The sequence below is a fragment of the Lygodium microphyllum genome, chromosome 13, assembly GCF_053477565.2.
Source record: "Lygodium microphyllum isolate KBCC chromosome 13, Lygodium_microphyllum_v1.1.10, whole genome shotgun sequence".
Classification (NCBI taxonomy): domain Eukaryota; kingdom Viridiplantae; phylum Streptophyta; class Polypodiopsida; order Schizaeales; family Lygodiaceae; genus Lygodium; species Lygodium microphyllum.
The window spans coordinates 153,661,944-153,689,040 of NC_141147.1; the positions used below are offsets into that span (position 1 = coordinate 153,661,944).

The following is a 27,097-nucleotide window of genomic DNA, read 5'->3' on the forward strand; positions in this document are numbered from 1 at the left end:
CCCATGGAGGCCTATGGCTGAGTTTCAAGAGGTTTTTAGGTAGGCATGTCCAATCTGGGTGGAGGTAGTTAATTCTCCTACACATCTTTGGACACTTCTTTCTTTGGTTTTGAGATCCCTTGGTGAGGTGTTGATGGAGCCCCATTTGGCCTCTTGTAATAGGAATAGGGCTTGTATGCTTTGGGACATTGGGAAACCTCGGTCTACTAGAATTCATTTTGAGGTCCCTGTGTTACAGATGTTGGTTTTTGAGCTCAAATGGGGGACGTTTGTTGGATATTGCTTTCAATGTGGACAATTGGGCCATTTTATTTCTGAATGTGATAGTATCCTTGAGGTTTTGCAGCGTTTTTTGGACCTTGACATGGATATGCAAGGGCGTGATCCCCAGCCTTTGACTTAGTAGTAAGATGTTGCTCCTTCTGTGTCTTTTGCCTTGCATGGACATGATAATGGAAATGGATGTTTTCCAGGTTGATATTGAGCGTGAGTCGCATTCAGCTGGTTGGGATTTGCTGCCTCAAGATGATTCCTGGGTCATTGTGGTTAGATGCAATGCTCGCAAGAATCTTGTTGGATTCCTGCTCACCCATCTCCTCAGCCTATTACTCAGAATTTTCAATGTAGAGGCTTTTGCTCCCTTGGGATGCTTTCCGTTCTCAGCAACAGTAGTTTCCTTCTTGTGCTTTGATTGCTAGTTTGCAAAGGGCAGATCTTGTGAATGTGATCCGTAGTGAGATGGAGAGATTTCAGGCTGCTAAAGCTACAAGTCTTAAAGGGAAAGCAGTGATTTAGTAGTTCTCTCTCTTTTTGTTTATCATGAGATTTGCTTTATGGAATGTTAAAAGGCATTTCTTCTGGTAGTAAGCGGTACCAATTGTGGAGAACTGTTTTTGCTGGTAATTGGAACGTTTTTTGTGCCGTGGAGCACAAACAACATGCTTTGGCAAGTTCTTCTTATGTATATAAGGATTATACAGTGTTTTTTAGTGGATAGGTTGCACATAAATTTGGAGTTATGTTGGCTGTTCAATCTTCCTTGCAACCATCCTTGGTTTCTCAAGATGCTCGCGGCAGATTTTTGATGCTGGAAATCAAGGAACCCATCCCAAGGGCAATCTCTATAGAGCAAGAGCCACATTGCAACATCTCCAATGCCATATCATCTACATCTTTTGGTTTCCCTTCCACTTGTGAGTGCTTGTGTGAAGAAATATGCTTGACCAAAGCTCTAGGTTGTTACTATCTCGGAATATGGTTACACTCGGGTCAGACTTGAACCATAATGATGCTACCACCAGAGATCTTGAACATGTGGATTTAGAACTGTGTTGCACGATGCTGGTTGTGACAAGAATCCGACGTGGTGTCATTCTAACTATTGTACATTCCCCTATCCATTGAACTTGTGTTCGGGCGCCTCCATTAAGGACAATTGCTACGCCTATGACCCTTTTGTATACACTCAACACTAGTCTCATCCGAAGCAGACACCTCCTTAGAAGAGCTTTCCTCACAATTTGGAAGAGCTTCCCTCACTACAAAGGCCAATGAGCTTACCCTCCTCATTGGCATTGGTAGCAAAATAATATTTAGGCTATCGAGTATTGTACCTGACATAAATTGAAATGATGGCATCCAATCTGTTCATAAATTCAAAAATCACCTTATCATTATATATGTGTGTGTGTATGCATGTGCACACACATGCGCGCGCGCGCGCACACACACACACACACACATAGAGAGAGAGAGAGAGAGAGAGAGAGAGAGAGAGAGAGAGAGAGAGAGAGAGAGAGAGAGAGAGAGAGAGAGAGAGAGAGAGAGAGAGAGAGAAGAATGGCGGCGGTCCGCGTCCTGCCCCTGCGCCCTCGAACGACGTCTGAAACGCCTGTCGCGTCGCTGCCTACCTGCCTGTGAGCGCCCCTCTGCACGCGGGCGCCGTCTTGTGGCAGCGCAGCATCAGCTGTCGACGCCCGTGCCCGCTAGGCCCGTCACCTCCTGCAGGCTCTGTCGCCCTCGCCTGCAGGCCCCGCCGCCGTCGCCTGAAGGCCCCGCCGAAACCACCTCGCCTGTGTGCCCCCCCCTGCCCCGGCTCCGCCCGCACATCCTGCAGAGACGCCCTGTTTCCCAGCTCCTCTGAAACCCTAAACTTGACCTTCGTCAGAGAGGCAGCGTCCGGAATCGCGTGCCCTCTGCTCTGTACGCAGAGAGAGAGAGAGAGAGAGAGAGAGAGAGAGAGAGAGAGAGAGAGAGAGAGAGAGAGAGAGAGAGAGAGAGAGAGAGAGAGAGAGAGAGAGAGAGAGAGAGAGAGAGAGAGAGAGAGAGAGAGAGAGAGAGAGAGAGAGAGTGTCGGTCAGTCCTTCTGTGAGATCAGTCCGTCATACACGATGGCTGGTTTGGATCTGGATTTCCTAGACCAAACGGTGGCAGCACTTGGCCCGGACTCTGATGCTGAGGAACCCGAGGATATGGTTCTGTGCACTGAAGAATTGCCCCCGGGTCCTGACATCCAGCCTGCGGGCAAACGTTCCAAGCTCACCCCGGAAGAGATAGGCGTTACTCCCGATCGTTCCTATGCGCAGGTTGCTTCGGATCCGGCGGACTCTCAGGAGGTGGACTAGGAGCATCTGTTGGAATTTGCTAACACGCTGCTTGGTGAATATGTTCAACACAACCAGGAAACCTTCTTTGCCTCTGCTCCAGACGATGTTCTGGAAGCTACCGTCGAGCCAAAAACTGTCCTACGCTCCTTTTCGGTATTTTATGATCGCGCGGTGATACTTTTCTTCACCGGTCGCATCCCGCTGCTTTCCTGTATTCGCCAATGGCTGCAGAGTCTGCTACAAGGGGAATGTGTTGAAGAGATTTTTGTTGGATCCCGGGGTTTTTTTGAGGTCCTCTTGAAAACAGAGACGCACCGTGCTGCTCTTTTGTCTAAACTACCTTTGTTTTTTGATCGTCGCTTGGTTCATGTGGTTCCATGGCGCCCGATGGCAGATTTCCAGCGCCTCCTGCAACGTGAATGCCCTGTGTGGGTAGAAGTCGAAAATTGTCCGGCTGTTTATTGGCCGCTATTAAAGGAATCTATGGCCGCTGTGGGCACGGTTCTAGTCTCTCCCAGTCTCAGGGCTGTGAATCGCAACCGCTTGTGCATGTTATGGGATACTGCACGGAAATGGCCTGCATGGTTACGCCTCAATTGCTCCGGCATGCATCCGTTACACTTTCGTTTGAAATGGGGCAATTTTGCTGGCCATTGTTTTTCCTGTGGACAGTTGGGGCACTTCATGGCTGAATGCCCCGAGCAACAACACGTTTCAGATACAGCTCATGTTGCTCCGCCCATGGACGATATGGTGTGTGATGCTCAGCCGCTGGACCCTACCCACCCGCCCCCAGTTCTGGCCAAAGGTAAACAACAGGTTTCGGGTCTGGATTCCCGTGCTACTGATTGGGTTGAAGTACGCGCCAAAAAAGGCAACAGGTTTGGTGCTGGCATGGAGAGTACTGGGCCTTCTACCTCACACGATTCCATGCGAACATATATGCGCAGGAAGGAAATGATGTCGTCAGAGCGCTCTGCTCCTGCTATGGTTTCGTCAGCTCCCCGCCACCAGTCCGCCAGGAAAATGTATTCGGATCGTCTCAAGGGTCCACCTGCACAGCTGGCTTTTGATACCAGAGGCAACGTCATTACTCCGTGGGACCGTCGTTACCCACATTCCAACCCCAAGCAAGCCGATATGCCCTCGACTTCCAAATCTGGTCCTCAGAACTCTTTTGCGGTGTTGGCAGATTTCTTGGATGAGGGAGTCCTGGACATTCTCGCTGACAAAGTCAAATCGAGGCAAGCTGTGCCTCGTACCTGATTGTGTTTTGTATACACATGAAAATAGCCACTTGGAATGTGCGAGGCATTTGTTCTCGCCACAAGCAACATGCCATGTGGACTGCATTGTATGAGAATCAGTGGGATGTCCTGTGTGCTGTTGAGCACAAGAGTCACAGTGACGCCGGTAAAGTTGTGGATTGCCATGGCTTTCGTTTGTTCTATGCAGGAACACAGGCCATGCATTATTCGGGTGTGCTCATGATTGTACATGCCAAATATCAGCCGGTTCTTATTAAAAATGATGTGCATGCCCGCTTTTTGGTGGTCGAAATCTTATTTGAAGGGGGAATCCTATGGTTACTTGGCCTCTATGCTCCGAATGATTCGTTCTCTCGCCGGGAGCTTTGGCAGACTTTGCAGACTTCCTTGTCACTTGGCAGACGCGGCTTCTTCATGGGGGATTTCAATATGTGTGTTAATTCTTCCCAGTCGACATCGGAGCACTCGGTCATGGATGCGCCAGAAAGTCGTATGTGGCACGACTTGACTCTTGCCGTTCTTAAGTAAGATCTTTGGTCCTGGCTACACCCGTCTTCTCCAGGCTTTACTTTCCATTCGGCCCAGTATGCCACAACATGGTCGCGGTTGGACCGCATATATATCATGCAGAATGATGATTTTCTGCCTGAGATGCTTGAAATAAAAGTGTTGCAGCAATATGTCTTGTCAGACCATTTCCCTCTGCAGTTCGAGTTGCTTGCACAACCCATTGCCCCCTTCAAGCAATTTCTGGAGAGACTCCCTTTGCGTTTCAACTCCTCCTACTTAAAGCATACAATTTTTCAGGGCTATATGCAGCAAATGCTTGACAGATTCTCCTTGGACTTTTCCTCTCAGGGCACTGCCTCCTTTGACCGATTGCTCTCTAATGTGCAGCGGGTTGCTCGGCAATATGGGATCTATCATGCCTCTCTTTGTCGGCGCCGTCGACAGGCAGCGGAGGACCTGCTGCTTTTAGTTCGCTCTCTGCTGATGGACACTCCGGATGATGCATTCCTGCTTGCACTGGCCCTGCGAGTGGCCGATCTTGTTAAAGAATTCCAGTTAAAATCGTATCAGCAGGCCAAATTGCAACATCTAACAGCGACTTTGCAAGACAGTGCATGTCAGATCCACAAGTTCTTTCGAGCCCTCCATGCCTCTCCTGCTCGAGAGAATTTGACCAGACTCGAGGATGCACAAGGCCACCTTATCCTGGATCCACAGACTATTGTGCATATGTGCAGGAATTATTTCCGTGACCTTCTCGGTTCCGCTTCTCCTCCTTCAGCCCAAATTACTCAGGCCCGTTCGGTCTTTTATGAGCTGGTCCGCAATCAGTTACCCCAGGACATGCAAGCTACTCTGGAGTCAGATATTGGTGAAGCAGAGGTTATGGATGTCTTGTTACACTTGCCCAAAGATAAAAGTCCGGGTTGGGATGGTCTCACCAATGAGTTCTTTGAAGCTTTCGCTACCCAACTGGCGAAACCATTGCAGGCTCTGTTTCAGCAGGTGTGGGAAACGGGGATCATGCCTCCCTCATGGAAACAAGGACTTATTAAACTACTTCCAAAAGTTCCTTCGCCATCCAAGTTGACACACTGGCGCCCCATTTCTTTGATGGGTTCCATGTACAAAATCTTTTCCAAAGTAATGGCGAATCGGCTCCATAAGCATCTCCCTGCCCTTGTGCACCCTCTCCAATACGGTTTCATTAAGGGCCGAAATATTCTACACAATGTTTTGAATGCCCAATTGGCCATTGATTATGCCCGGCATTCTAATCAGGAGGTGGTGTTGATTCAATTGGACCTGGAAAAGGCTTTTGACTATCTGGATTGGTCTTTTGTTGCTGACCTTATGTCTGCGATGGGCTTTGGTGCTCGGATGTCTCGTCTGATCTACACCATTAGTGCTGCGGCGTCTTCGCGAGTCATGCTGAACGGAGGTGTTACTGCGCCATTTGTCCTTGCCCGTTCTGTCAGACAGGGGTGCCCTTTGAGCCCTTTATTCTTTGCCCTTGCGACGCATCCAGTTCTTTCCATGTTTATCACATATGGCCGCCTCTTCCCAGTTGGCCGGACTGTCGCTTCCTACAGGGCAACATTTCATTAGCCAATCCCTGGCAGATGATACTTTTATGATTCTGCGTGCGAACAAGGATAACATTCGAAAAGCATTGGATGTTTGGGGTCTCTTTGGCCAGGCATCAGGCCTTCGTATCAATCCGCTCAAATCAGCCATTCTAAGCTGCACGGAGTTGGACTTGCAGTCCTTGGACTGGCAAGGTCTGGTTGTTCCTGGAGGTTCCATTGTCAGGCATCTTGGATACCCATTGGGGGTTGATGTTCCCCCAAAGCAGCTTCTGCAGTGGATTTCTCAGAAGATGATGGCCAAGTTTATGTACTGGAAGTCTCAGGCCTGGCCTTTTCATGTCCGCCTCAAAGTAGCCCAGATAATTATGTTGCCAATGATCACATATTTCTTGCCATTGTTGCCCTGGACTCCTACGACCCTGAATGCTCTCACTCAGGCTATTCGCTTCATGCTCTGGAAAAAGGACTCATTGAAGGCAGGTATTTCCTGGATCTCGTGGTCGCATGCATGCACCCCCAAAAGCATGGGTGGCGGAGCTATTTTAGATGCCCAAACTCACATGCAGGCACTCCGTTGGTCCCTTTTCCGCGCCGTGTGCTCGGATGATCATCATCCGTGGGTCGCTATCGCCCGTTCTTTCCTTGAGGATCATGGGCTTCGGCATGGCAATACCCGACTCCGGAGTTCTTGGTGGCACGTTCTTAATGCGGATTCGCGGTTTTCCAGTTCTTCTTCATCGCTGCTTACTCATTTGGTGTGTTCGTGGAAACACGTCCTTCGAAAGGCTCAGTGGCACCCAACGGAGGATCGCCTGGCTACTAACTCTTTTCAATTGGAATTACTGGCAGTCTCGCGTCTACTTTCGTGGGAAGGTAAACATGAGCTTAGACCACAATTCAACCTGATGGCACGGTTGGGCTTGTCTTCAGTTGCGGATGCCACCCTTGCCAGTTGCAATGTGCTTATCTCCTTTCGTACTGCTAGGAGGATTTTCTGGATCCCTCGTGGATATAGGCCTTTATGGGAATAGCTCGGGACGGTGCTCCAGAACAGACAACCCTTTCCTGCTCTTGCTTTGGATCATCCCTGGCAGGATTGGGACCTGCAAGGCCGGCTGCCTTTGAGCAAAGCTTCTGCTAATCAAGTGTATCATCTCCTGATTAAAGATAATCAATGGCTGGTTACTAAAGCGAATGCTTTATGGGGATTGCGTAAATCCCGCTCCTGGTGGAGGGTCACGGTGATGGAGGGCTGGGTCAACAAGACACCCTTTAAATATAAAGTCTTTCTTTGGAGAGTGATCATTGGGGGTCTTCCACTTGCTTCGGCTCTTTCCAAGCGACGAATCTCCAATGGTACCTGTTTCTTTTGCACCACTACTATGGAAACCGCTCGCCACCGATTTATTTCCTGCCCCGTTGCTAAGAAGGTCTGGTTATTTTTGTCGGCCGTGTGGCGGGGGGTGGTTGGTATCACACTGCGCCCCTTTGATTGGGTTTTGGGCCAGCCCAAATACCCTTCTCCCGCACAGCCACATATGAAGCTCATGTATCACTTTCTTCGATACTGGGGCTGTTGGCATAACTGGACCGTTCGGAATGCTTTTCTGTTTGACTCAGCCCATAATGTTCAGCGATATATTGTGAGGCTTAAGGGCCTCTTGTATTGGCAGTTAGCTCTTCTCCATCGTTCTGATTTGCTCTCTACGGAGGACTTCCGTCCTTGGCATATGGCAATTTCCTCCGCATCCTTGCCATGAAATTGTAACTTGTAGTACTTAGCACCTCGTCGCATGATGACTTGCATTGTTGTCATGTATCTTGTAATCAAGTAATCTTGTATTTTTTTTTCGTAATTAATACAATTACCTTTTACGAAAAAAGAGAGAGAGAGAGAGAGCTGTCGGCCCTGCCCGCCATCACGCCTGCCTATTGTCGGGCGTCAGACCTACGGGTCTCGGTCGCCGTAGGTGCCCGTCAGCCCTGTTCGCCTGCAGACCTGCACGCCGTCGGCCCTGCTCGCCATCTGACCCGCCTGCTGTTCGACCTGTTCGCCATCGCACTTGCACGCCGTCGGACCTGCTTGTCGGCCCTGCGTGCCATTTGACCCGCTCGCTGTTCGACCTGTCCTCCAAGAGAGAGAGAGAGAGAAGTGCAGTTCTGCCCTGCCCCTGTGTGAACAGTCTTCTCACTGCCAGTCAGGTACAGACATGTTGTGCGAGCAGCCCAGACTTCGGTACAGTCCTTGTGCACCCTTCTATAGGTAGTCAAGTACACATTTTGCTGCTTCAGTTCAACACACGCTTGGGAAACTTCCTGCAGGGTATAAACGTAGACAGTTACAGGCCCCCAGACTTACAGGCTTAGACTTGCGGTCACAAGGCTTGCATACATGAATCTGCAAGGATAGAGAAATCTGATTGCAAGGACAGGTCACGTCAGGTGAGACTTGCAGGCAACTCACAGGCAGAGAGAGAGAGAGAGAGGACAGAAGCATGGCTGGGTTGGATATGGCTTTTATCGACCAGACGGTGGCAGCCCTTGGTCCGGATTCTGATACAGAGGAACCGGAGGATATGGTTTCTTGCACGGAGGAGATGCCTTCTGGTTCTGACTTTCTGCCTGCGGGCAAACGCTCCAAGCATATCTCGGACGAGACAATGGGTCCTCAGGAACGTTCCTATGCGCAGGTTGCCTTTGATTCTGTGGATTCACAGGAGATTGATTGGGAGCATTTGCTGGAGTTTGCCAATACTCAGCTTGGCGATTATGTCCAGCATAATCATGAAGCTTTTTCTGACTCGGGAACTGAAGAAGTTCTGGAAGCCACAGTGGACCCGAAAACTGTCTTGCGCTCTTTTTTGGTGTTTTATGACCGTGCGGTTATACTCTTCTTCACTGGCAGGATCCCACTGCTTTCCCATATTTGCCAGTGGCTGCACCATTTACTACAAGGGGAGTGTGTTGAGGAGATCTTTGTTGGGCCCCGAGGCTTCTATGAGGTGTTGCTGAAATCGGAGAAGCATCGGGTTGAGCTCCTGTCCAAACTGCCATTGTTCTTTGATCACCGTTTGGTCCATGTTTTGCCATGGTGCCCTATGGCAGCCTTTCAGCGCCTGCTTCAACGTGAATGCCCGGTGTGGGTTGAAGTGGAAAATTGTCTGGCTATCTATTGGCCATTGTTAAAGGATGCCATGGCCGTTGTGGGAACGGTGCTGGTTCCCCCAAGCCTAAGGGCCATGAATCAAAACCGTTTGTGTATGTGATGGGACACTACCAGGAAAAGGCCTGCGTGGCTTCGCCTTAATTGCTCTGGCATGCATCCTTTGCACTTTCGCTTGAAATGGGGCAACTTTGCAGGACAATGCTTTTTGTGTGGAAAATTGGGGCATTTTATGGCCGAATGCCCAGAGAGGCAACCGTCTTCAGATGATGCGCATGTTGTGCTGCCTATGGATGACATGGTGCTTGATGCTCCGTCACAGGAGGCCACCCAGCTTTAATGTTTTGGATAAAGGTAAACAACAGGTCTTGGGTTTGGATTCCCATAGCAATGACTGGCTAGAGGCACGTCCCAAAAAATGTAAAAAGTTGGATGTTGGCCTGGCAGATTCTGGGTCTCATGTTTCACAGGATTCCGTGCGCACGTATATGCGCAGGAAAGAAATGTTCTCTTCCCAGCATGCTGCGCGTGCTATGGTTCCTTCTGCTCCCTGTAATCAGTCTACGAGGAAAGCATATACAGACGGTCCAAAGGGCCCACCTGCTAAGTTGGCGTTTGATACTAGAGGTAATGTGATTACACCCTGGGATCGTCGTTATCCCCGTTCCACTCCCAAGGCAGTGGATATTCCATCTACCTCTAAAGCGGGCCGTCAGAATTCTTTTGTTGTGTTAGCTGATTTTCTGGATAAAGGTGTCCTTGACATTCTAGCGGGAAAGGTTAAATCGAGGCAAGCGCTGCCTCGTTTCTGATTCTCTTTTTGAAAATATATGAAGATAGCCACGTGGAATGTGCGAGGCATTTGTTCTCGCCATAAGCAACATGCCATGTGGACTGTCTTGCATGAGAATCAGTGGGATGTCTTGTGTGCGGTTGAGCACAAGAGTCACGGTGAAGCAGGAAAAGTTGTGGATTGCCATGGGTTTCGCTTGTTTTATGCAGGGATTCATGCTATGCACTATTCTGGCGTGCTTATGATTGTCCATGAGATATACCAGCCTGTTCTTATTAAAATTGATGTACAAGGCCGCTTTGTGGTAATCAAAGTTTTATTTGAAGGCGAGATCTTATGGTTGCTAGGCCTCTATGCTCCGAATGACTCTTCATCCCGACGAGATCTTTGGAAGACTTTGCAGAGCTCCATGTCACTTGGCAAAAGGGGTTTTTTGATGGGGGATTTCAATATGTGTATTGACTCTTCTCAGTCCACTTCAGGGCATTCGGTGATGGATGCTCCGGAAAGTCAGGTGTGGAATGCCTTCCCTCTTGCGGTACTTAAGCAAGATCTCTGGTCTTGGCTCCACCCTTCTTCGACAGGGTTTACTTTTCATTCCGCACAATATGCAACTACATGGTCGCGGTCGAATGTATATCATGCAGGATGACGATTTTCTTCTTGAGATGTTGGAAATGAAAGTCTTGCAGCAATATGCCTTGTCAGACCATTTCCCTCTCCAGCTTGAGATACTTGCACAACCCATTGCACCTTTTATGCAGTTGCTGGATAGACTCCCTTTACGTTTCAACTCGTCTTATTTGAAGCACCCAATCTTTTAGGGCTATATGCAGCAATTGATTGAGAGGTTTTTATTGGACTTCACCGTTGAGGGCTTGGCTTCCTTTGCACGACTGCTCTCTAATGTGCAGCGGGTTGCTTGGCAGTATGGGATCCATCATGCCTCTATTTGTCGGCGACGTCGACACGCAGCGGAGGACTTACTGGCTTTGGTTTGTTCGCTGCTGGTGGACACCCCAGATGATGAATTTCTCCTGTCACTGGCGATGCGTTTGGCTGATCTTATTAAAGAATTTCAGTTGAAATCTTATCAGCAAGCCAAACTGCACAACTTGACTGACAATTTGCAAGAAAGTGCTTGTCAGACTCATAAGTTCTTTCGCGCCTTGCATGTTTCTCCTCCTCGAGAAAATATGACTAGACTCAAGGATTCAGAAGGTCGCATGGTCATTGATCCGCAGACCATTGTCAATATGTGCAGGAATTATTTTCTGGATCTTCTTGGTTCTTCTCCTTCGCCTTCTGACCAGGTTACGCATGTACGCTGAGTCTTCTATGATTTGGTCCGCCATCAGGTTCCACTTGATATGCAAGCTACTTTGGAGGCAGGTATTTGTGAGGAGGAGGTTATGGATGTTTTGTTACACCTGCCTAAGGATAAAAGCCCTGGTTGGGATGGTCTCACCAATGAATTCTTTGAGAGCTCGGCTACCCAACTGGTGAAGCCATTGGCGGCTATGTTTCAGCAGGTTTGGGAAACAGGGGTCATGCCTTCCTCATGGAAAGAAGGCCTTATCAAACTGCTTCCAAAGGTTCCTTCGCCGTCAATGTTGCAACATTGGAGACCAATTTCTTTGATGGGTTCGATGTATAAAATCTTTTTCAAAGTGTTGGCGAATCGGCTCCACAAGCACCTTCCAGCTATTGTGCATCCTCTTCAATATGGTTTCATTAAGGGCCGCAACATTCTGCATAATATCTTAAATGTGCAAATGGCTATTGACTATGCAAGGCACTCTAGTCAGGAAGTGGTATTGATTCAATCGGATCTGGAAAAGGATTTTGACTATTTAGACTGGTCTTTCATTGCAGAACTTATGTCTGCTATGGGTTTTGGTACTCGGATGTCCCGATTGATCTACACCATTAGTGCTGTGGCTTCTTCGCGCGTTATGCTCAATGGTGGGGTTACAGAGCCATTTGTCCTTGCACGCTCGGTGAGGCAGGGTTGCCCTTTGAGTCCTCTCTTCTTTGCCCTGGCGACCCACCCGGTTCTTTCAATGTTATCTTCAATGGCAGCTTCTATTCAGCTGTCCGGATTGTCTCTTCCTTTGGGACAGCACTTCATTAGCCAATCTTTGGCTGATGATAGCTTTATGATTTTGCGTGCGGACAAGGACAACATTCGCAAGACATTAGATGTGTGGACGCGCTTTGGTCATGCTTCTGGTCTTCGCATCAATGTCTTCAAATCAGCCATTCTCAGTTGCACGGAGTTTGATTTACAGTCATTGGATTGGCAGGGTCAGGTTGTTCCGCGTGGTTCCATTGTCAGGCATCTTGGGTACCCATTGGGTGTTGATGTTCGACCAACGCAACTACTGGAGTGGATTTCACAGAAATTGGCAGCTAAGTTTATGTATTGGAAGTCGCAAGTATGGCCCTTCCATGTCCGCCTCAAAGTGGCTCAGACAATTATGCCGCCAATACTCACATATTACTTGCCATTGCTGCCGTGGACTCCTACTACTTTGAAGGCTCTCACTCACCCCATTCATTTCATGTTATGGAAGAAGGATTCATTGCACGTAGGTATTTCATGGATTTCGTGGTCACATATATGTACCCCCAGGCGCCTGGGTGGTGGAGCTATTTTGGATGCCGAAACTCATATGCTGGCACTTCGTTGATCTCTTTTTCGCGCTATGTGTGTGGATCATCACCCGTGGGCCATTATAGCCCGTTATTTTCTTGAGGACAGCGGGCTTCGGCATGGTAATACACAACTTCGGAGCTCCTGGTGGCATGTCCTTAATGCAGACTCTCGGTTTTTCAGTCCGTCCTCCTCTCTGTTACTGCATTTGGTCGGCTCCTAGAAAGTGGTGCTCCAAAAGACGCGTTGGCATCCAGCGGAGGACCGCTTGCATACTAACTCCTACCAACACTGGTAGTCTCGAGATTACTTTCATGGGAAGACAAACATGAGCTCAGACCAAAATTTAACCGCATGGCCCGTTTGGGTGTGACTTCAGTTGCGGATGCCACCCTTGTCAGTCGTAATGTCTTGGCATCGTTTCGTACTGCCAGGAGACTTTTCAGAATCCCGCGTGGATACCGTGATTTATGGGAACAACTTTTGTTAGGGCTTCAGAGCAGGCAACCCTTTCCTGCCCTTGCTGTGGATCGTCCTTGGCAGGACTGGGACCTTGCAGGCCGGTTGAGTCTGGAAAAGGCCTTTGCTAATCAGGTGTATCATCTTCTGATTAAAGATCATCAATGGCTAGGTGTTAAAGCTAATACTGTATGGGGATTGCGGAAATCTCAGTCATGGTGAAAGGCAACTGTGATGAAGGGCTGGTTGAATGAGACATCTTTCAAATGTAAGGTCTTTCTTTGGCGGGTGATGATTGGTGGTCTTCCTCTTGCCTCGGCCGTTTCCAAGCGTGGAATCTCGAACGGCAATTGTTTCTTCTGCACCACTACTATGGAATCGGCCCGACATCGATTTATTTCTTGCCCGCTCGCTAAGAATATTTGGTCGCTCTTGTCATAGGTTTGGTGCACGGTGGTGGCGTCCTCACTAACCCCTTTCGATTGGGTTTTTGTGCACCCAAAATACCCCACACCGCCACAATTGCATATGAAGATCTTATTCCACTTTTTTAGATATTGGGGATGCGGCACAATTGGACCACTTGGAATGCCTTTCTTTTTGATTCGGCCTCTAATGTACCGAGCCACATTGCTAGGCTTAAAGGTCTCTTGCATTGGCAGATAGATCTCATTCGGCACTCAGACTTGCTCCCTCGGGAGGACTTACTTCCCTGGCATATGGCAATTTCCTCTGGGTCTTTGCCATGACTTGTGTAACTTTTTCGTGGCTTCGTATTGGGATTTTACACACGTTGGCTTAGAGCCCTCGTGTATCTTGTAATCATGTAAACTTGTACCTTTTTTTCGTAATTAATACAATTACCTTTTACGAGAGAGAGAGAGAGAGAGAGAGAGAGAGAGAGAGAGAGAGAGAGAGAGATTAAGGTCTACAAAAGGCCAATATGGCCTATGAGACAAAACCAAAGTACATCCTTGTTCAATGTCTCATCTCATCTCATGAAAGTGAAAGAAAAATGCATCTTGGTATAGGGCTAACATTTGAAGATTTGTAAGTCTAAAACTGTATGTACAAGATATCCAGCTATAGTAGCTCCTCTCTAAATCTCAAGGTCAGCACATGATCCCAGCTATGATGTGTTCCAAGGCCACTCATCGATAAGACTCTTTTGCACATGAAGAATCTTGAATCCCTACATTTGCCACATAGAGGCAACTGTACTATCCACCTCCTTCACCCAAGTTTAAACAAGCTTCCCATCTTACTTGTTGAACTTTGGCACTATAAGTTCTTCACCATTATTGCTTGCTTCTCAGTAAGAGAAATTTAAGACTCATCAAACCTATAGGGTCTCTCTTGGCACTGGCTCTGGCACTTGCTCTGAATCCCCATGCATGCTAGATGCTGTTGAGGGGGGGCTAAGACTGATGAACCCATGGCACAGAAGACTTCATCTGCAGAATTCAGAATCACCAAATGTTTGAGGCGATCCAAACTTTGCTTTGATGCCAGCTGTAAGGCACTAGGTCCTAACTGCAGAACTCATAGGAAAGATAACTAAACCCATAGGAAAGATAAGAGAAGTCATCAGAAAGATAAGAGAATTGTCATACTTCTGCCTCTGTCTCCATAAAGCAGTTCCTTGCCACACAATCCATGCCCAGTACATAGAATGACAATCAAACTAATTTGACAAGTCAGTCAGAGCTTTTGTCCTGTGTTTCCCTTATAGAATAGTTCTTATGCAGATTTTCTTGTCTCAAACTTAATTCCCATATGTTGCCTATGAAGTATGATTTGACTTATTTTGTCCTGCAACCTTCCCTCTCTCTCTTTTCTTCCTGTTGCCAAAGTACTAATTGTTTGTGTAATTTGCAGGTGGAACATATGCTTAATGATCGGCTGATGCAATTTGTGAGCATTGATCTTCAAGATGTCAAGGTACCTCTTTACACTGATGGATAGGCCATATTTCTAACTGAATAATCAATTCTAGATTTGAAGTTTTGCCAGCTAACTAGAAGCTAGTACTACATACAAGATTCATTTTGTTGAAATGTTTCCATAGCTGTGATTATAGAACATTTGTTGGTTAGTAGCTTTATATGTAGCGGGTTTTAGTTCATTTAAACGTGTGTTCTGCTCTGAGTCTGTTCAGGAAGTACGCAAGCGATTTGATAAGGCCAGCCTACATTATGATCAGGTCTGCTCTTGTTCATTAGTGCCTTCTGAAGACAGTAAACTTACCATAAAAAATATGCAGAAATAATTGGGGTTTATTGAACTCCCATTCTAGGTTCGTGAGAAATTTCTCTCTTTGAAGAAGGGCACAAGGGTGGACATTGTTGCAGAGGCAGAAGAGGTAGAGTTCTTGCTAAGAAGCATAATTCTGGAGGCTCTTTTGTTTTGTGAAGAAAAGGATTCTTTGCTCATTTTGGTTGTGTTGTTATTTTCTTAGGATCTTCGAAATGCAAGATCAGCTTTTGAGCAAGCACGCTTCAATCTAGTATGTATGATTCACACACTTGTCTGGTTTCATCCAATTCCTCACTGTTCTGTCAGCAAAGGAACATGTAACAGTAAACTTTGAGCTCTGATGTTCTCAGGTGACAGCTTTGTCAAATATTGAAGCTAAAAAGAAATTCGAGTTTCTGGAGTCTGTCAGTGGAATGATGGATGCACATCTCAGATACTTCAAGCAGGTTGCACTTTCAAGTTTCATATCTAGTTTGCCTGTTCTTATTCATATGAATTAGAAACTAAGTGCTCTCACTGACACAATTACTTTCGAGTTTCATATCTAGTTTGCCTGTTCTTATTCATATGAATTAGAAACTAAGTGCTCTCACTGACACAATTTATTGATCAGGGTTATGAACTGCTGCTTCAAATGGAACCTTACATTCATCAGGTGCAACCCTGCCTCCCCTTGTGCTGCTCCTGCCAGTGTTATTAATATAGCTTCTCCTCATTTTGTTAATATCACCAACTTTTCTGTAATTTGACCGTTATTCTTGGAGACCAAACTGTTTTTTGGCTAGATGTACTTCTTCTGTGTGTTTCCTGACCTGGTTTACACATTATCCGGCCTTCTTGCCTACACATGTGCAACCCTCCTGACTCTCAGTCTAGAGTCCAGCAAGCATATTTTTGTGCAGTGAGATATGCATATCTTCTCCTCCTCATTTCTCCTTCTTCTCCTCCTCCTCCTCCTCCTGCTTCTACTTCTTCTTTTCCTTATTCCTACTTCCTTTAGGTATGCATACCTCGTCCTCATCCTCCTCCTGCTTCTACTTCTTCTTGTCCTTATTGCTGCTTCCTTTATGATGTAGGTCTTTGTCGCCTTCTGCTTCCCCTTCTCCTCCTCCTCTGGTTCCTCCTGGTCTTCCTCCTTTTTTACTTTTGTGCTCTCAAAAGCTATCATTAAGCTGTGATATATGATTACATGACATTACTTTAAAAGGGTTTTGGCAGTGACATTGTTTTGTCTTAACTAAAGCTAGTTGATTTCTTTTTCCCTCAGGTATTAACATACGCCCAACAGTCTCGAGAACGAGCCAATTATGAACAAGCAGCACTGGCAGATAGAATGCAAGAGTTCAGGCGGCAGATGGAGAGGGACAATCAACGCTCTTTAAGTGATGTCGAAGCTTCACCAACTGGGGATGGTATTCAGGCAGTGGGTAGGAGCTCACATAAACTAATCGAAGCTGTTATGCAGTCTACACCTCGAGGGAAGGTAGACCTACTGTTTCATGCCGCCAAAGGGAACTGTTAATGCTTTTTAAGTGCTTATTTCTATTATGCTATTTTTAGATCGAATTTACGAAACCTTTTTATGGAAAAATATTCTCTTTGAGGAATGCTTTACAAATGCCATGTATTGTGCTTTTTGTAACTTCTTGCCAAGGAAATGAGTCCAAGAGTCTAACATGCTATTTGGAAAAGAACCTAAGCACTCCATGTAAGGTTATTTATGCAATTCTATCAGCTTCATCTAATGATATCACATCAAGCTTGCTTCAACCGATTGCAAAATACTTCTTTGGAGAATGCTCTAGTCGCAGAAGCAATTTTGGATGTCCAAGAATGAGCAAAAAGGGAAAAAGGAGCTATAGTTTTTGACATCCTATTCAGTTTCTCTTTTATTTTCAAGTGAGTTTTATAAGATACGGCTTAAAGTAAGGTTATCAAGGATTTTAACCACACACATGAGCTAGATAAACAAGAAGTTGCTTACTTTCAGGGACCTTGGCAATTCATCATACAATTGGGTCATTGCATACACACACACAACGCAAGCATGCCCCTTTAGCTGAAGCCACATGCAGTTACGTGGATTGTATGTATATCTTTCAGAATCTACACATCCTCTTTTTCATTTGCCACACAGCACATTTCATAAGACAGTGCTAATTTCATGGCTCAAAATATTGCCATTATCCATATTCGACTGTATGTAAGTGGATCATGTGTATATGGTAAGAATCTTTTTCATCCATACATTAATTATCACATGGCATATGCGCTGGTGTCACCAAGAGGTTTTGAAAATAGAGATGTGTCTGTAATTTTATTCCAGTGTTACTCATTCTTGACAACATGTTTCCTCTAGCTAGTCAAGTTAGAAAGAGACCTGGTTCCTCAGGGTTAAGGAATTTTGTCATTTCAGCCAAATTTGTAGTAATATAAATATAAAGCGATAAAGACTTGCAACATGTATGTGATATGATGTTGTTCTATGACTATGTCATAGACTCGTATGTTTTAATTTAAAAAAATTACCAATATGGCCCTGGATTTTTTCAAATTTCTCAAGTTTTCCTTTAAAATATTGAAAAATCACCAAAAGTTCCTTGTGTCTCTTTGGTTAAACCAGTCTAGAGTTTGCCTCTTGCATTATTTTTTGCATAAGAAACTTTTAGGTATTTTTTTTCATAGTTCAGATGAGAAAACTAATAGCCACATGCTACTAGTTCTTCCATCAATGATAGCACTAATATACGTCATGATACCCAGATCTTCACTAGAGATATAGGTGAGCTATTATCATGGATCTCATGTGGAAAATGGGTCTCACACAGAAACCTCCTCATATGACATTTTATCCCCCACATCATAGCTGATGAAATGACATACATCACCTGTGTGGCTATGGAAGTGAATGCACATATACGACATATCCTAACTTGTACATGTTAACCTAATGCTTTCAAATACAACCCTTAAAGGCTGTCAAATGCATCTACATCAAAAGCATTATGTATTTTGTAGTGCTTTGGAATAGCTTGGACATGATATTTTTGTCACACAACCTCTCACTCAACCACTTCTATGAGCTATGGAAGTGAGAGGGGAAGAAGAGGTGGAAGGAAGAGATGAAGATGAGCTTCACCTTCACTTCGCCACAAGAAAATAAAAAAATAAAGAAAAAGAAAAAAACACTCGAGCAATGGTTGCTGGGTTAGACGTCAAGTTAGGGTTAGGATTTCCCATGTTGGGCACCCTCTACCCTTTTTGGCTTGAGTTGTGACTCTCCTTCCCCCTTTTGCATGCACTTTAGTGTTTATGGACATGGTTTGGGTAAAGTGGATAGAGATTGCTTGCAACCCTCACCTCTGTTGCAAGTCTTCTAGTGTTATGTCAGAAATTATTTACAATCTGCATGGGAGTGATTTGGCTCTCATTTTGTCCTGTATTTGTAAGTTATGGATGAATGTATTACATATTAACCTTGCACATCCTTGAATTCTTGATCAAATCCTTATAAAATTTATGAGGATTCAAAAGGCCAGCTAAGTTGGAGCATGCTACCCTTTTTTTTGTGTACCCATAAAGTTAATAGAGATGAGATCATCTAAATGTATTTGGTTCTACTATGTTTGGGAGCACCACTAGATGCAAAAGGCACAATGAGAAGATTAAAAACAATAGGGATAAGTTCAAACTACATAGTATAGAAATTGCTTTTAGTGTTAAAAGAAAAAGGTCTGCCTGTTAGCTTTTCATAGCTAATCTCCACCTCCAATGGTTGGAACTACTGGAATTTGTTGAGAAAAAGATGAGAAATGAGTAGAGGATGAGAGAAGAGAATACTAAGGAGAGAAAATTCAGAGTTATCCATCGCAAGAAAATGGAAGAAATCAACATCTGCCCTGTCTAGACAACCATGAAAGCTCAAATTGTTGTCGCCTACTATGATAGGACCGTGGGCTCGTATTGTCGCCCTTGCTGCTGTCCTTGATTGCTGCAAAATGTCTCCCATAGCTAGCTCCTCCTACTATAGCCTCCCCTCTCTCTCCCACAGCCTTTACTAAGCTGGAATGACCATTCACAAGCGTCCCCACTAGCCTCTTCTCACTTACACGGGCAAGTTTTGTAAAGTGGCAGCTTTCCTAATCCATTTTCCAATGAATTTCAGCATTATTACATTAATTTTTGGAATATGAATTCTGAAAATATTATTACTTGCTTAGAAAAATAATTAGACCAGCCAATAGTTTAATTGTCTAGGTCAATTTATTAGGCAAGTATTCTTGAGCACTTGTTAGTGAGGGACTGGCATTAATTTATTAGTTAATGCCAAGTCCTTAGTGTCACCACTGACACTCATGGCTAATAAAGTGATCAAGGCCAAATTTTGTCACTAGGTACCACCTAGTACCTATCAAGCACAACTTGTTACAACTTTTGCCTTTGGCATCCACTAACATCTCAAGATCCTTGGCATGTCATTTTGACTAAACTGACTTGTACAACACCTGTGTCCCTCACATTTATACATTTGATTATTAACTTAATTAAATGCTAAGCAGAACATCAAAATTTTGTCCTTGAGACAACTACACAAGATTTTTCAAGCAGAGTTGGGAGCTCCATTGCTTGTAGTCAAGGCTCTTTTATTACCTTCATATATAGGTTATGTAGCCCCTCTAAGCATGAATGTTCTATACTTCCTTAGAGTTGTCTAGATAGCTAATTATGGAGATGCAAACCCTAGGAAAGTCTAGATAGTTGGCATAATAGGAGGATATAGAGTATTGGTATGTCTACATTAATACATGGTTATAGCTTCATGATATGCATATGATTATCACCCAGTGTCAAGAGGACGTGAAATTTTGATACTTTGCTTAGCATTTGATTAAGTTGTTAATCAAATGTGCAAATGGAGTTGCATATGTGATGTGCAAGTTAGTTATTTCATAATGATGACATGCATTTGATCATCACCGAGTGTCACAAGGATGTGAAATTTTGATACTTTGCTTAGCATTTGATAAAGTTGCTTATCAAATGTGCAAATTATGGTCATCATCTAGGGTCACGAGGATGTGAAATTTTGATACTTTGCTTAGCATTTGATTAAGTTGTTAATCAAATGTCCAATGTGAGTTGCATATGTGATGTGCAAGTTAGTTATTTTACAATAATGGGCCAAGGACCATGTGATGTTAGTGGGGCCAACGGAAAAAGTTGTATTACGGTATCCTTGACAGGTACTAGATGGTACTTGGTATCAAATTTTGGCCTAGATAAATTTATTAGCCATTAATATCAGTGGTCCACATTAGGAACTAGGCATTAATTAATTTATTAATGCCAGCTCAATGGCTAATAAATGCGTTGGAATACTTGGGTGACATTGGCCTAGCCAATTTAAATTTTTTGAGAAAGAATTAATAATTACGTTAATTTTTAGAATTAATATTCCAAAAAATAATTTAATTGGGCTGAAAAATGCAATTAGAAGGGTGCCACCTATCAAACCTTGCCCATGTAAGTGAGGGAAAGGCTATTAAAGATGGATAGTTGTTCTTCAGATACAATACAAGAGAAGAAGATGGAGGATATTGCATGTAAAGACAAAGAAGTTGAAAAGAAGGGTGAAATGTTTCTCTACTTGAGACATTTATCTATCTCTAAGGTCATTTCACCTCTAGTAGACATCAATATATCTATCTATTGATCTTACTTTGGTGGTTGGCATATCTAACTCTTCAGAAATACATCCTATGTTAGTTCACACATAACTCACGAAGTGAGTGATAGCACCTGTATCACTAGCCTGTCCAGCCACACTGAAATGTTGTTAATGACACATTTCATATCTTAAGTCATACGGGAAACACATGGGATCACTTCTAATCTCACAATAGGTACAAGTGAGTCATCATCATAGATACCACATAAAACCTTATTGTATGACATTTCATATGTCTGATCATATTGCTTGGCACTTTGTAGGCAATGTTATACTTTTGTCACATTATATTGCTCGGCAATTCACAGATAATGTTATGCTCTTGTTACATCATATTGCTTAGGGTTAGAGTTTTCCAATTAAGTTAGGGTGTATGATAAATGTACACATGTATGCAGACCCTAGTTGATACATAGAAAACTCTATGGCATAAGCAAAGTAACAGGAAATTGCAAAGTAAAACCCCCCAACCAGGGTCCCTTTCCAGTTCTCTGCGAGGTTGCTACAGATTAGAGCAGCAGCCCAAGTCTCATTTTCGATCGTTTAGAATTCCTTTAGGGAAGTTTGCATTGCAATGGAGTAATTTTTTTTCCCTGAATGGAAACAAATTGCTAGTTTTTGTCTATGTAGAGAGGTCCTATATGATTCCATAGTTTCCAGTTGGCCTACAGTTACCCAATTTCCAGCCATCTAAGCTGCCTTAGTGGGAACACATGGGTGAGGAACATACCCACTATCTGTAGATCACACTTGTTTAGCACGCCACTGTTCTCTCTCACATCTCTCTTTTGCTTGGTAACTCTTGCAAAACACCTTCATTTTCTGTGCATTTTTAAGAACCTTTAGGAAAAGTTGATATTGAAGTTGTTCAACTTTGCTCGTTTCACACTGTGGAACTTGTGGAGGCCAATATTTGAAGAGAACAAATATTTCTCTGTCATGTTCTTTAGTGAATTTGTATCCACAGCATGAAGAAAGCTTCTTTACATGCTGAATTTTGGTATGTGAAAATGTGGTTGTTGCCAATGACAGAATGTCAATAATTTTGTTATTTGGCCTGATTGAAGACATTTATTTGTTCTCGTGGTTTGTCTGTTGTAGGTGCAAACCATTAAGCAAGGCTATCTTCTCAAACGCTCGTCAAGTGTGCGTGGAGATTGGAAGAGAAGGTTTTTTGTCTTGGATAGTCGAGGCATTTTGTATTATTACCGCAAACATTGGGGAAAGCCAACGGTATACCAATGAATCAACTGCTTATGTTATTATTATCTGGCTCATTTAAGGGGGAGTGTACAAGCTGCAGCCCATAACTCTAGATGCTGTGTACTGACAGGATGACAAGACGATTGCTCATGATACTGTCAACTTGCTTACATCGACAATCAAAGTGGATGCTGAGCAAACAGACCTGAGATTTTGCTTCAGAATAATTTCTCCTACAAAGAATTACACTTTACAAGTGGGAAGAGTGAATATGAAAACAATTTCTATTTGAAAGAATAGAGATGTTGACATCTTAGTTCCACATTTGGTCTTAGTGCAGTCATTGATAGTGTTGATGTTATATGAACAGGCTGAGAGTGCCATGGATCGAGTTGATTGGATTGATAAAATTACTGGAGTGATTGCATCCTTGTTAAACTCTCAAATATCTACCCAGGTTTGTTAACTTATAATGTCAGTATGCTGTTTGGACACTTGCAGGATTGTAAAGGGATTGACAAAGGCTTCTGGTGCAGGGAGGCTACAGTCAACGGTTGTCTCGAAGTCCGATGGGTAGTGGTCATCAACGTACAGCCAGTGAGAGTAGCTCACTGAGTAGCTCATCAGACTTTGACCATACAGCTTTTGAGGATTCTGCAACGTCCAGAAGTCAATTTGTAACTCATCAAGAGTGCTCTTCGCGTGGTTCTTTTGCACATTCTTTGGAGCAACAAGAAAAGCCTATTGATGTGCTCAGGAGGGTTCCTGGAAATGAATCTTGTGCTGACTGTGGGTTACCTGAACCAGATTGGGCCTCTTTAAACTTAGGCATCTTGCTTTGTATTGAATGCTCTGGTGTTCATCGCAATCTTGGTGTGCACATTTCAAAGGTAGTCTTTGATTATGTGATTTATAGAATGTAGAGATAGTAAAGATGTTTTACCTCAAATTTTGCATTTGGAGGATGTGTTGATCAGTAAGTTCATGTGTCACTTGATGTCAAGACTCCAAGTTTTCTCTTCAGTATGTTTTGGGAAGTGGTACTTTACTGCTAGCTAGTACGTTTTAATTGTTGTCTCTTTTCCTGTAATTGTAATTGAAAGTGTAGATTCTGTCATTAGCTTAAAATAAAACTACACATGAAGAACAATGCATTCATTGTCGCACATGATCAATTAATAGCACATTGCACTGTTTAAATTGAAGCAGTTGTTAGCTACACCATCAAACTTGGTTAATAGCTGGTTACTGTCGGGGGTTGATGATATACATTATTCATTTACTTTTGTCCTTTAAAGGTGGTCATTTCAATCCCACATTCTTGCACCCTGCATTGAAGTGTTATCTGTTCAAGCACTTAACATTAAGTGATGTTTAGACTGCATATAAGACAAGGATACATGTGATACTGCTTATAGAATTTTTAGGAGTAGGCTTCTATGAGATGATATCGGTAGTTTGACTTAACCCCCAATTGATGTGATAAGAATCTTATGCCTTTGAGGAACTCCATCATAATCACCTGCTCAGACTAGCACTAGCATCCTCCAAGAACATGATAGAGGAGGACATACATTTTTTTATACTTAAAAAGATGCTTAGCACCTCTCAAAAAGTCTTCCTGCTCTTGCTGCAAGGGACATGCTAAGGAACTCTCTATGGAGTGTATGAACCATTTGAGCAGGATGATCATCCCGGTCACACATAAGACGACTGCTCAAGAGGATGGCTGCATCTTTCTATTTACCAAACAAAATGTTGAAAGTTAGCCCAGTAGAGTGGCCGCCTGAATGTGGCATTCCTAAAGATGCAAACTGACTTGTAGCCAGCACAGAGTTCTGCTCATTATGGAACTGTTCACAGCTTGGCTGTCAAGTATGGTGCACTGAAGCCCCTTGTCTTGTTCTGTCAAACTACCTTTTGTCTCTAGCTTTGAAAGGTTAACCCATAGGTTTGGGCTTCTAAACTCAGGCCACCATGCTAGGTTCTAGATACATGAGTTATGTGTAGGTGATGCTTTGACAAAAGGGAAGAGTGGGAGAGGATGAAGGATGAGAGATGATAGAGGTGATGTGGAGTCCAAAAAGTGAGAGTACATTTTTGCTATTCAAGCTCGTTACTTGTTTATCATTGCTCGTAGATTCATCCTTGCCTCAAAGTTTCCTACCGATCAACATGTTGAGTTTGAAAGTATAGGCTTGCAGGAATGACATTAAATTTGATAGCGTTATGTTGCCCTTAGTATACTTTCAACATTAAGGCAATAGCTTAGACCTTATATGAAAGCTATTTCACAGCTGCTGCAGCTGCTGATTAAAATATCTTGTGCATAGGTACGCTCATTAACACTGGATGTGAAGGTATGGGAGCCATCAGTTATAAACCTTTTTCAGTCTATTGGAAACCATTTTGCGAATTCTGTTTGGGAAGAGCTTGATGTAGTGTTTATAAAGGATGATCAGCACACTTTTCTGGGAGAAAACGGAAGGTATTTTCTTAAGCATAAACTTGAAATAGTGGATTGTGCTCAACTCTGCCTCTGGTGCTTTCATTTTCATACTTTTTCACTCTCTTGAATTTTCTCCTTTTGCACTGGTGTTAAAAATGGCATGTGAAATGGATCTCAGAATCTATGTGAATATTATTATGACCTACGAGAGTATTTTCATGGCTTCATGACCTTGCTTTACCTGTTTTTCTGCTGAATGTCGGTATAGTATGCTCTAGTGTTTCTAGTCTCTCTTCCTGAACTCTCATTTGAATTTCTGTCTCAATTTCCCACGTCTGGCTCTGGTAAATATGCTTCCTCTTGCTCATCTCAGAGGGTTTATATTGGTCATGTAATGAAGATAGTTCAGGTTTTTTGGGCCATAGCATTTGTGAATGAACTGGGAAAGAGAAAACCAGCAGGTCTTATAATAGGGATGATTATATTCATTATGGAAGTGGAGAGATGGAGAGGTCGTGTCATTCTGGTCATAATTCGATGAACAAAAAGATGTTTACGGTTCCCTCAAGCTTCTTATTACAAGATGATGGATGTTACAGCTAGAATCACTGAAAGGAAACAGTTGAGTACGAATTATAGGTGAAGGCACTAGAAGGCCTTGCTAATAGTATGGCACACAGGTGGTTGCTTGATAGAACTGCACCAACAGCACCAGTAAGCAAAGTCTTCTCAAACAGTTGAATGCATCTCTCCTAAGGTAGAACATGTCGAGAGTTCTCTAGCTGATTATGAAATTTCCTAGGTCTCTTTGTTAGCAGACTAATAGTGATAACCTAAGGGCAGTATTGATGATGATGCACAGCTTCCAATAGGCCTTCACAGTAGATTCCTTATGGAGCAGGTGTGGCAATTGAATTTACAATTGCTCTCTCAGGTTCTTATTGTCTTTGCCAACTTTAACTTTTATTGAATTTATTTCTGTGTTTCTTGAATTGAAGATCATTTAGCTGCCAGTGCTAACCTGTCATCCATCTGACTGCCATGCCTTGCGGTGTTCTAAAAGAAACTCATTGATGACACTGAGATTGAGGAGGCCAGCTTCTGCTTCTTGCCCACACCCTGTTCGAGCTCATCCAGGGCTCAATGCCCCCGCTGAAATCACAAGGTCTTACTCATGGCATGCCTGCTTGATGAGGCAGGGTCAAGTGCTAGGTGTTCCCTGTGAGACCAACTGCTCTGGCCCTCCTCCAAGGCAGCTTTGGGAAGAGTTATTCCTGCTCCTCGCTGTTCATGATTAACTTGCCCTCCTGTATTGTGAAGAATGCATCTTTGGGACAACAATCTGAAGCAATATACCTGGTGGTGTAAGCTGTGCCACCCCAAACAATGCCTTTCCTACACTGAATTGGCTCAAGGACTTAGGTGGAATAGCTACAACAGTCTCCTGCCCAATGGACCAAGAGCCTCATGACATCCATCGTCTGAGCCAGAGCAGTCCTCCACATACCAAGATGTATCTCTCTTCTCAGGCATGAAACATCCTATCCATTGTGTAATTTCCCCTGCTCTTTTGCATGACACAGGTGCCAAATGGCCCCAACGGCCACTTACCCGTATGAAAATATAAAAGATAAAAACATGGATCAGGATTGAAGATGTGCATCACACAGGCGCCAAATGGCCCCAGTGGCCACTTACCGGTATGAAAATATAAAAGATAAAAACATGGGACCAGGATTGAAGAGGTTGTCCTGGTCTGTTGTAGACTGCAACATTCTTGAAGTTTTGAAAAATCTGTCTGTGGCTGATGGCACATTGCGTTTTGTCCATCGGAGAAGCTAGTTAATGTGCCTTTTACCCTAGAATCAAACATCTCATCATTGTTCTGAACTCATAAATATTGCAAACTGTGATAGTGTGTTCTTCATTAACAATCATGCTTGTTGCATATTTCTTTCCAAGTGAAGATTTCAGGTGGTACTGCGCTAGTGTTTTCTTCATTGGAAATCATGCTTGATGCATATTTTTTTCCAACTGAAGATCTCATGCGGTCACTTGACTTTCTAATAAGTTGATTTTGCTACTGGTAAAATTTTTTGGAACTGGTATTTTATGCTTTGGTAATCTTCCCTCATATAGAGAATCTTCTAAAGTAAGCTTCTAGTATAGCAGCATGTCAAATTCTGCCTGTCAGTTGGCAGATATACTAAACTTTGCTGAATTTTGATTGCTCTGGCTAATTGGATATTCTTTTCAGGATCCAAGGGTCGGAACAGCTGTGCATAATCAAGCCTGATCCCAGGGATCCTCTATCAGCAAAGGAGAAGTTTATTCATGTCAAGGTCTTTCAATTTGTACATTTTCTTTCTGGTGAAGTGCTTTTCTTTTCTGATGAGGATTGACTAACACTAAGTTCC

At 43.9% G+C, this 27,097-nt stretch overlaps 1 protein-coding gene across 2 annotated transcripts in view; it reads left to right on the top strand.

Moving 5' to 3' along the window:
- SFC (ARF GTPase-activating protein) overlaps positions 1 to 27,097 on the top strand; it is a 104,964-nt gene that overhangs the window by 76,361 nt on the left and 1,506 nt on the right. For both annotated transcript variants that reach the window (XM_087691946.1, XM_087691947.1), the window contains exons 5-17: positions 14,923 to 14,985; positions 15,203 to 15,247; positions 15,341 to 15,406; positions 15,503 to 15,550; positions 15,651 to 15,746; positions 15,914 to 15,955; positions 16,568 to 16,783; positions 22,130 to 22,261; positions 22,362 to 22,487; positions 22,602 to 22,688; positions 22,768 to 23,121; positions 24,565 to 24,719; positions 26,938 to 27,022. In XM_087691946.1, coding sequence (XP_087548072.1) covers positions 14,923 to 14,985; positions 15,203 to 15,247; positions 15,341 to 15,406; positions 15,503 to 15,550; positions 15,651 to 15,746; positions 15,914 to 15,955; positions 16,568 to 16,783; positions 22,130 to 22,261; positions 22,362 to 22,487; positions 22,602 to 22,688; positions 22,768 to 23,121; positions 24,565 to 24,719; positions 26,938 to 27,022 — 1,515 coding nt within the window. The remainder of the gene's footprint in view (positions 1 to 14,922; positions 14,986 to 15,202; positions 15,248 to 15,340; positions 15,407 to 15,502; positions 15,551 to 15,650; positions 15,747 to 15,913; positions 15,956 to 16,567; positions 16,784 to 22,129; positions 22,262 to 22,361; positions 22,488 to 22,601; positions 22,689 to 22,767; positions 23,122 to 24,564; positions 24,720 to 26,937; positions 27,023 to 27,097) is intronic.